The sequence below is a fragment of the Varroa jacobsoni genome, unplaced genomic scaffold, assembly GCF_002532875.2.
Source record: "Varroa jacobsoni isolate VJ856 unplaced genomic scaffold, vjacob_1.0 scaffold_41, whole genome shotgun sequence".
Taxonomy (NCBI): domain Eukaryota; kingdom Metazoa; phylum Arthropoda; class Arachnida; order Mesostigmata; family Varroidae; genus Varroa; species Varroa jacobsoni.
The window spans coordinates 47,803-59,042 of record NW_019212943.1 but is presented as its reverse complement, the minus strand read 5'-3'; the positions used below and the strand labels follow the sequence as shown (position 1 = coordinate 59,042).

At 42.4% G+C, this 11,240-nt stretch overlaps 1 protein-coding gene across 1 annotated transcript in view; it reads right to left on the bottom strand.

Moving 5' to 3' along the window:
- Window positions 1–635: 635 nt before the first annotated feature.
- Window positions 636–11,240, bottom strand: part of LOC111260217 (uncharacterized) — a 51,364-nt gene continuing 40,759 nt past the window's right edge. Inside the window, exons 2-7 of the mRNA XM_022832807.2 lie at window positions 6,752–7,100; window positions 6,274–6,468; window positions 5,242–5,542; window positions 4,765–5,022; window positions 4,286–4,508; window positions 636–3,929 (exon numbers count right to left, since the gene is read on the bottom strand). Coding sequence (XP_022688542.1) covers window positions 3,673–3,929; window positions 4,286–4,508; window positions 4,765–5,022; window positions 5,242–5,542; window positions 6,274–6,468; window positions 6,752–7,100 — 1,583 coding nt within the window. The 3' untranslated portion in view covers window positions 636–3,672. The remainder of the gene's footprint in view (window positions 3,930–4,285; window positions 4,509–4,764; window positions 5,023–5,241; window positions 5,543–6,273; window positions 6,469–6,751; window positions 7,101–11,240) is intronic.

Below are 11,240 nucleotides of genomic sequence, written 5' to 3'. Positions count from 1 at the left end.
ATTATAGGTACGCGCGTTGTATTTCTGGCATTCTTGCCGTGGGCACCATCGGGGCTTTCATTTTCGTTATCGTTTCATAATTTGGTATCTCACAGAGACGACACACAATATCTTGCAGTATAAGTATCTAGCTAGTAATGATATCTGTAATAATGAGTTTCTGGCAATCCGCTCTCAGTTTGACGTACTTCATCAGCTAATCTTATTCGATGCTGATACGGCTTCGGATCATCATCGAAAAAAGCATTTGTTTTCTAGATACTTCGTTCGTCACCACGTTCGAACTATGCGTGTATGTATGTGTGTGACATAAGCAATTGTTTCATTTGTGAGGAGTCCGTCCGAAAGACAAACAAGAAGCGGTCTCGTAACAAGGAATCCTTTGACACGGATTAAGCCTACATAGAAAATCATAAAGGTCAAATACTTCATCGCGATATAAACCTGAATCCAAGATAGCATGTATAAACAAACATAAAAATCACTGGCAAATACGTTTTTCAAAAATTTTCTAATGAAAACTAGCAGACGAACAAGCAATGGCCACGAGCGATTACAGTGTTGACAAGTTTGTCGGTCTTAACTAATCGTTTGTTCGGGCCGAGTGATTTTTGAGAGAAGCGAGCTCGTCCATCTTTGTTTTTCTTTTTTTAGTTTGAGGTAGCAATTCGATTTGTTTTGATTTTTCGAATTTATAGTAGTAAAAGACGTCAGCTTGCCACACGTACGAGCTCACTTATGTCGTTGTGATCGGAGGGTAAACATAATATTTACGCAGATGCCCATAACCGGCAAAAACTCAAGTTGTTGTAACGCGCGTACATGTAAGGTGTTATAGAATCGCCGTACTAGCGGGACAGTTATTATCTATTGGCAACCATTACTCCTGTTATAGTTGATGACCATTCGACCACAGATTATCATTACTCTTACATACAATAATATATATTAATAATATGTAAAATACCGATATATGCGTTAGGTCCATTGCTATCATCATCGTTATCGCCTACTTGATATATATGTATAAACATATATATACCAATATACTTGTGTTTTTTTGTAGTTTTGTTGCTTTTTCTATAACTTGATCGTAATCACTGCTTCAGCTACTTTTGTCGGTATCGAAAGGACCACAACTCGTAATTTGCAGGCTTTCTTTCAGAAGCTGTCAGCGCCTTTTTTCAGCAGATGGACCGCAAACAACCTCTGGCCAGTCGAGTGGTGACATGAGGATTTCCCCGCTGTTTGATTTGTCGTAGTAGCCAGTGGGTTATCTCTCATAGTGACTCTTCGCTCTTCCTCTCTGATTCGGCTAACTAAAGGCACATAGGCCGCGTTGCTTATGGATGGATAACAAAATATAGAATTTCGTATAGATGTTTTCGTAATGCTCTCATACCTATATATGTACATATAGTCATCATACACATAGACACAAAAATACTGTTTATCTCCTTACTACATTTCATTGTTTTGTAGCGTTATTTGACAGGGCCAGCTCGAATTTTCCTACAGTCCACTCATAATTGTCATATGCAATCAGCGGCTCTCAAACACCAACGTATATACATACACTATGGAGCATAATTGGAACACCTTAACCGCAGAGCCAATTGGTGGGCGACAGGTCCTTTTCGTCGTAGGTCTGCTGCATAACTGCTGTTCGCTGTGCCTTTACTCAGGTAGAAACCGCTAGCACTGCTACAAGCACAAGTACTACTACGAGCGTACCGAATTAAACTATAGCGACAATGGTGAACAGCGCACGTTCGCAATTCTTTTTAACACAGCAGTTTGTTCCACCCTCTGCCCAAAGTAGAAACCTATATTTTGCCGTAGAAACATCTTGAGGTTATCCGATCGACTAATTTATGCGTCTCGTAACTGATGCATTTTTTGTCGAAAGTTATTCTAGCTGGGCCTTTCTCAGTATTACGGTCAGTATACGTTCTCTCTTGTCAGTGGCGTGACACACAGAAATACCTTGTAGCTGGTGGGCAAACCTCAATCTGTTTCTAGAGCCGCTCGGTTTGAGGATTCGTCTTCGACGCCAGCATTACAGCGACAGCAGACGACTGCGATCAATAAAATCAATCTCTGCGAACATAAACATATGTACATAAACGCCGTATGCGTAATGTGTGATGATCAAACATCTTCAGTGGCAGCCATTGGTTTTTCGGCTAATTCTCGACAGAAACACCATTGACCGAACGCCCCGAGTACACATTTCGTAAATGTTAACTTCTGTAGGAAACATACGGAAAATCACATAAATTTTCACTACTGTGATGAAATGGAACGTTGTTTTTTCGTACGCTTAGCGAGTCTGGTACATAATTGGTACTGCGTCGGTGCTTCGTAACTTTTCGGCTAAACTATAAGACGTCTGCTGGTCCATCAACGCACATTAACATCTACATAATCTAAACAAACAAGACTTTAGTCTTTCAAATAAAGTCATGCAATGCTCATGTGTTGAGGTAACTCAACTAAGCAGACAGATAGCTTGATCGTATGTTCTTGTTTCCCGAAACGGCTAAACATGAAACAGACGCCCGATTTCCAAAATCCAAACGACGTTGTAAGCCGTTTAGCTTGTTAACACAGCTCGGCAATGAATACATATTCATATTAGAATAAGGTGATTACCGTAGAGGACCGTAGGACGTACTAGAGGCCTTTGGAGGGATTGTCGTTGTTCGGGTTGAAATTTCCCCATCCTGCTCCATTCTGTCGATATAGTTGGTGTGGTCCAGATTGTTATTAGAGTCTACGCATCTTCGTTTCCCAACGATATCCTAGGTACATTTGCTTGTTGTCCAACATTAGATACGTAACTCAGCGGTATAAGGCCATGATTTCGTCGGTGTGTATCGTCGGCGATTTTCGTGCTTTGTTCTTTTCTATGCGTAATATATAACATATACTATTTCGAGGCTTTCCTGTACAGCCCCCTCTACGTGATCGTTGACCACCCCCATTGTAACAAACCTCATCACCGTTTTGTCAAAAATCACTTGTCCTTCAGCAAGTGGATAACGAACAATGCCTATAATTAACAGCAAGGGGGTGTCGAATAATAAACATAGCATTAATAATAATCTTCATCTAATAGTAACTGTCCTTGATGGTTCAACATAACTCAGTGGCCCGGCAAGGCATCTGGAAGACATGTATTTACAAAGTATACATCGTACATCAACACCGAATCGTCACGAGTTGCGTTAGCGAATTAGATGGCCAACTAGATTCTTCCTGTTCGCCGACACTCACATCCACCCACAATCATCTTGAATAGTTGCGACCATTAAAGCTGCCTCAGGTGTTTCCTGCCGAAGCGGATGGAAGAAGACAGACAAAAATGTCGGCGCAAATGACCCAGCGATGGCCTTGTCTCGATTCCGGTCTTCATCACAGGTTTTTTCGAGCTGTTGTTGCTACTGTCGTTGTTACGTGCAGCGAGGGTCGACTGCACGATCATTTATTTCGCAGAACAACTGTTTCGCAGCCCGTCTAGGTTCGCGCGGTTCTAACGAAAAAACACGGAACGAGCACTTCACATGGGTACAGATCGAGGACTCGACAGCAGACTGATGTTTGTCAATGTTGTTTGCCATGTTGTCTCGCTTTGGACCTCGATTCAAATAAAAATTACGCTTGTTGCGATTATGAAGCCTCTTGGATGTCCCAAATCTCGGCAAGAAATGGTGGCAGTTCCTTATTCTGTTTGAATTTGATGTTGAAACACATCTCCGAGTTCATGTTACCCAATGTACGTAATTCAGTCAAAATGGCGAGCAGTTTAGCGAAGTGCGCGGGCGACCCCGGCGGATTTCGATGATTCTCCGAGTACCGGCGAAGGGTTTCCACATAGAACATTTGTACTTGTTCAACCTTATCAGGTTCAAGTAGGGCCGGACGTTCTAAAATGTCCAAAAAAACAACGAAGATACACCGGATTAGTCATACATTTCAATGATGAAATAATTATTGAGGGGTAGTGGTTGAGGTGATGAGCAATGCAAACTACTCCTATAATTTCTAGCTTGACCAACGACTTTATCGCTGACATCATTATCAGATCTATTCATATGTGATTATTACTACGAGGCAAATACAAAATCGAATTCTAAATGTCCTATTATTATTATTATTATTTCAGCACCTTGGTTGCCCAGAGTAGTAACTGATATATACATTTCTCTGGCTGATTATATGAATTTATCAACTAGAGTACGCACGGAAGGGTGAGTTACACGTGATAGTCTGTTAGGTTTACCTGAGAAGATAACGATTGCTGTCAACAGGGCATATTCCGCATTGTCGACACGGAGGTTGCACATATTTCGGCAAAACTGAAACAGCGCGTCGGCATTTTCGCCCACCGACGCTGATCGATAGTTATCGAGCGTATAGGGCTGGTTATTCGCGAACACAATTGAATCTGTGGCGACGTCGTACTTGCGTGCTCCACGCAGCATCATCACCTCGCTCGAACACGCCTGAGTCAACAGGAAATGTTAGACCGGTCAATTTGGAACTTCGTCAAAACAATACGCACCTTTGAGAAATCTAAGTAATTCCGTATAGGGACTTACGACGTTATCAATGAACTACTTAGCTGTCGGTAGAAAATATGTTTCATGCTATATTTAATTTGAAGCCGTTTGAGGGCAGTTTTCAGCACTTGACAGCTGCCTTGGCACGTACAAACAGCCCCTTCTGGGTGATAATACACCGTATTAGTTAACCACTAACCTTAAGTAATGTGATCTGGTCTTCGCGCTGTAACGTATCAAATCCAGGCACACGCTTGCTGAACTCGACGATCAGCTGGACGGTAAGTATCGTAATCTCAGTAATGTGTTCGAAGCGTTTTTGGCTGTCTTTTTCGGAGCATCCCAAAGGGAACCCTGTGACTCTAGTGACATCTTCAGGTGATGGTGACTCGAACTCCAGTTGGTAGTAAACCAGCCTATTGATTAGGCACTCTTGATCAGATGTCAAAGGACACACCTAACGAAAACGCCGATTTAGTAATTGTCGTATGATTAGTCTACATCAGATTATGAGGAAGTAGACCCCCCCCCCCCCACCAACGTTTCTTCGACAAATCTAGTATGAAGATCTATAGCATTTGGAAGATTAAACTTATATCTTTTTAACAAGTGAACATCAAAAACTGTATGTTGACTGGTAATTCTAACCATGGCGACGTAATAGGAAAAGTCTTACCTCTCGTATAGCACGATTAAGGGCTGCCAGATTTGGTTTCTCGTCGTGTACTTCGACGGCTTCAGGGGTGCTGGCATTGGGTTTCAGTGTTTCTGGGTCTGGTTTCTTCTTGTTTTGACGCTTCATGACGTTTTGAGATTCAGGTACAACACAGTCCGGCCTCATCCCCACACTAATACACTTCCGGAAGCGGCAATGTTGACATTTCCGTCGCATGTACATATCCATTTCGCATTGACCGCCGTACTTACACTGATACCTAGCCTTCCTTGTGATTGATCGCCGAAAGAAGCCTTTGCATCTAAAGTTATATGAAAAGGTCTTCCTTAAAAAACTGGTATTTTCTTGGTAAAAAAGCAAGAAACCATTCTCGTTACATTTAGTCGCGAGACCTAATTGACAGCTGCTATTTAAGACGACATCTATGTCTTACGAAGAAATTGACTTCGTAACCGCGTAATATCTGACTCAAATGCCCGCAGATTTTTAATGAAATCATGGAGAAAATTCAGTGAAAAGCTCAGCAAACCTATGCTAAAAGGACTTGCTTCACTTTTATGCCTGCTGACTATTTCTTTTTATATTTATATTGGATGTCTAAGTGTTTTAAACTACAAGCAGCTTCTTCTACTCCAACTATGTGCAAATGTTGTCAGGCTACAAGCTTGCTGTGCAAACTAATGCACAATATGCATATTACTAAAAGTGCTTCACTTGGAAACAAGTGGAAAATGAGGCAGAGTTTATGACTAGTTAACACGTATCCAGAGTAAAGCGCTCTGGAAAGCTAAAGAGGCCTACCAGCCCTAACTAGAGGTTAATTTAAAATAACTAAACATAACCAGGCTGACGCGTGTTGTACCCATGTAAGTGCATAGGAAGGAAGCACAATACAGGACATGACGCTAGAAAAGCTGCATACAGCAGAGTTTATCTGAGGACGTTTTTCTCAGCCCACCATCTATCTATTCATCTGCTCTCGTATACACGTTGCTTCGTTGTTGAACACCGATGCGTTTCGTAGCGACTTACCCTTCACAGGTGAGGGCATTATAATGGTAGCCGGAAGCGCGGTCGGCGCACACGAGGCAGAGCTCCTCTTGTTGCCGCGACTGGGGCCCTCCGGCAGACGAGGGCCCAGTCGGTCCTCCAGGTTTCTTCGAAAAAAGAGTTCCTTTGAGATCTCCAGCATCACTCTGAATGGTTTCGCTTCCGGAATTGCTGCTACTGTAACCAACAAGCATTCAGATGTTCCATTCTTTCTCGTAAACTTATGACATACAGCATGGTCGTTGTCTAGTGAGTAAAAAAAACTGGTTGGCAGTTGCATGCAACATTTCTATCTTGCAAACATTATCACGGACAGAGCTTTACTGCAAGCTATATGAATATATACATAAAGAGACGTGTAAAAAACTGAAGATGTTGTACATACTGATAGCTAAATTTTAGGGGTGCATTGATTCTTAACATTTATATGGAAAACTAAGTATAGCCGATGAATTCACACCTGTTGTTGTTATTGGCATCAAGAGCCGATGTAATTAGCCCACTAGGGGATCGTCCAAGCGATTCTGTCCCTGCACAGCCAGGGACTGACTTCCCTACGCCATCTAGACTAACTCCTTGGATTCCCAGATTTAGGGGTCCACCGGATGACACTCCTTGGTAGTAGTTCTTAGGAGCTACGTTACGGTTGCCAAATACGCTAGAAGCAATATTGCTGCTTACTAGGCCGCTAGGAGTGCCACTACGGTTCCCGTACGAAGAGGTTACAACGTTTCCAAATACACCATTACTTTCATTTGACGCTTGCGATAGTGAAGTTAAACCTGATGACGGCAGCGAACAATCCTTGTCTGAAATAAGGCCAAAAACAAAGCTCGATATTTAGCTCCTGTCCACGAAGACTAGCCAAAATATTCAGTGAAGATAACAGGTCTATCCATAAGCACAAGACATGAAACGATCGCCCCACCTCACTAAATCAATTTTGTCAGTTTTCCCATACGGATACGTCACCCGGAACCTTTTGCTCCAACCTTTGCATACAGAGAACACAGTTCAAGGAAAAATGATGAGCACTGCAAGATTTTGTTTGCTCTTTTTCAACACCTTCCACTTTACGACCTTCATATTACGCTTGACTAATAATAAGCAGGGCTTATCTACTGTACGAAGCACGTTTATGCGGCTATAAAACAACATTGCTATTATTATCGTAACGGAGGAGGAGTTAGAAGCGGGGGACAGAGAGCGAGCGGGAAGGTTCATATCAAAATAATAAAAGAACAGGGAAAAAAAGGCCTCACAAATCTGCCTTACTTAGCCATATTATAAATATCTATAATCCTCAGAGAGAACAACCAGTCGTGTTGTTGGGCCTATGCGCATATTAGGAGGGCTATAAGTTCATATTGTACTTCCACTCTATATGTCCGTTAATCACTGTGAGCGGCAGCTGTAGGATACTGACAGTATGAAAGAAGAAGATGAAACAAAACGGAAGACACCGCCAATGAAATCCGAACGGTTGATGAGATCCGAGCTATTAGCGAACTTGTCTGGAACGTTTCAGTAAACTCCGTACGTAAACGGCAACCACAACCAAAGTTCGCTCGCTCGTACTAACTGACAATGAATAAAGTTGGCCATGAAGAAGAAGAAGAAAAAAGTTGAATGATAAGAGTAAACATACGTATTACTAGATCATACGGCTTTTATGATGTATGATGCATCAACTTAGCAGTTTTTTGTTAAGTCACGATCAACAGTATATTCTTCTAATAAGGCAAGCATTTCATTGATGTCGCTTCCCTAAATACAATATTTGCGCCAGGGGCAAGAACTTTTGGACCAACCTAAGTTGAACGCTGAACTATTCATTTACTTATTCATCGCATTCTAGTTCGACATCGTACCTGTCGACGAGACATTACCGACGGCTGGTGCAGGCATCAGAAACAGGGTCAGTTCAGAATTTATCATTATATTGTTGAAAAACTATAATTGTACATATAATTCTTCTTTGTACGACGATGTCGCCTTGACTGCTATATATATATATATATATATGTAATCTTATCTTGTACGCGAGATGACCGAACATGGACGAATTCTAGACGAAAAAAAAAGGTAACGAAGTTGAATTTCTAGATACTATAGACGCTGTGAATGCCTCTGAGACATTTTTCTGTCACCACTGATGCCGCATAGTCAGAACATCGTCATCGGAAGAGTTTATATGGCTTCTGATGCTATTTCTATTAGTTTTCAGAGGAAGTAGAAATTGGTTGTCAGGAACGACGTCAGCAATTTTCGAAACAGAATTTCCGGCATTTTGCGCAGATGGTTACTCTCTGCCTTTATGGAAGAAACAACTAGAGGCTGATATATGTCCTGCTGAGTTGAAAGACACACATCCCACTAAAAGTTTAAAAGGAACCATTTTAGGTACCCTGACAAGAGTCTACATCGAAGTCTATAGTCACCTGAGCCATCATATAATGAACGCCTTAAATGGCCAATGCGCCACCATTATTTTATCCAAATTGTTGAATATCTTTTTTTTTTTTTTAATATATATATATCGTGGTTCTGGATTGAGCAACCCACGTGTTTCGAAACAGAAGATCTTAAACGATAAGCCACTGAGTAACGGTCAGCGCCCACTCCGTTCCGCTGAAGAGCAATATCGAAATTCTTTGGCGACGGAGTCGAAAGGAAGCTTGTTCGTAACTCACGCATCGTGAGCTGCTTCTAAGAAATGAAAGCATATTTACTTACCTTTCCTATGAGACCCTGCTATGCGTATAACAAACGTTCCCTGCTCCAGCTCACACAAACGCTGCCAACTTTCCACCAGCTCTAGTGGTACAACAAACGTTTAATTACTAAACACGCATTGCTCGATAGTTTCGATTACAAATTGCTAGACGCATAAATGAATGCCTGTGGAATAAGATGTCTACATTTCCTTAAGGTTTTTACTTAATTCAGCTTTGTTTTTTGATAGTCCTACTTTTTGACTGGGATTTGTAAGCAAGCAACCTGTTCAAAAGATTAAGTTCGAGGAAAGAAGCCACTGGAGCAAAGCACTCCAATGTTGAATTTCAATATTATGTACATTACGAAAAAATATGCAAATACAAAGTAAAAGTTACCAAACGAGTTTATACTATGTATACTTGTTTGAACGTTTTTCCCTTATGCAAATTTCAAGCGCTGGCCTAGTTTCAGGACGCGACTCGAGGATATTTTGTAAAACCAACATCCCCATAAATAGTTGAATTTGTCGAACAAAAATGCTTAGCCAATTGGCCGGGTAATTCAAAAGCAGACGTATTATTCTGGGTTTTAGTTTGACAGTCCCGTTCGTGGGTACTGGCCTAGGAAACATCAGTTCTGAACAGACCCCTACCACGGAAGCAAAGCCATATTTCTTGTCAAATAAAGATGAGATTCACAAGAACTATACTTCTGCACTAAAAAACTTATACTCTACACGATGTTTTCGTTCAGTTTTTTAGAACTGGGTTATTTATTTTCTTACTTCGATTATATCCTACTGAAGCAATTAAAACAGTGGAAAGCAGAAACTCAATCCTTTTCGAATATTCTAAAAAGACTGGCCAGTTTTTGAACAGCAAAACGCAGACAAGCGTTACGTTTACGTTTACAAAAAATAACACCCCCAATTATATCCTGCGGTCCCAGCGTAGCTACCCAGCTTGCGGAAATCTTGTGGTCGCTATCGAGTCTCGATGGACTGGCGGTCGCTTATTTAGTGTCTGAGTCCCTCGGCTGGTTCACCCGATGATCGTATGAAGGTTAAGGCCATAAGACCGTCACCGAGTTCAGCTGAACTAGTGCGGTATGCCAGGTGCGCGCCATGTGGATCCCCCACCCAGCCAGTCAGACAGGCTGGAAGGGAGACAGAACAAGCTACCGTCCTACAGCAAGTCCAACAAACCAATACAACAAGCACCAACCCGCTATGCACGAATGTCCTAGCAGAAACGCCTGCCTCACAGTCATCAGGTACAAAGAGAGTCGACAGATTTCTCTAAATCACTCGTTCTGCTGTCGGCCAAGCGAGCTGACAGGCGTCAGAGATCATCCGTGTGTCGATTTTGCGTGAAGCAACTAGAAAGTGTCTACTACTACTAGTACCGCTAGCGGCCCACAACTATTTCAAGCAGAACGATATCAGTGATCCAGATCTGGCTAAATCATACTATTACTATATGCACTCAGTGCGGCCGCTGCTTCTACCTTCACATATGCCGATGAGGCACAGCGAAAACGATCAGTTGCTGGACGAGACGAACCACATTAACAAGATGGAGGCGGCGGTAGAACAGGAACTTCTACAAAAAGAGACTCAACTTTGGTGGTTGCAGGAGAAGGGGTCACCAGAATGAGCCCTCATATAGGATGCAAAGCGACAGGCACACACATGCACTCACCTACACATCTCAAGAGCAGAACACTTATTGTTCTGTACCATATAACGAGCGTCTTGAATGGGAAAGGTGCGGCATTGATTCAGGTAGGGGAGAGTAGTCTGGGCCAGCAGAGGGTCACTTAGAGTTTGGAGATTATCGAGACACAAAACGAAGCATTGCAGAGCAAGAGGAAAACGATGGCAACTACGAACCACACGTTGAGGAACGACCCGTCCGACTGAGACGCAGGCGATACGGTGCAATCGGCCCAGCAAACAGATGAACACAAATAGATATAGCGCATACTTGTATTTCGTTCGCGCACTCAGTTTTTTTCCGACTATCCTTAGAGGATGTGGGCCGAGCGCTGACGAAGGGTCCGCCGTTTAAAGTCGGAGGCTAAGCAGACATCGGCCAGACGGCGTAAACTATGAGACAAGAATGACCAAACGCGAACCCGGCGACTCAAACCTAGACCCAGAAGGGACGGCGGCCGAGTAGAGGAAGAAAGAACGATGAACGAAGCGGACACAAACGCAGATGAGAAAAGCA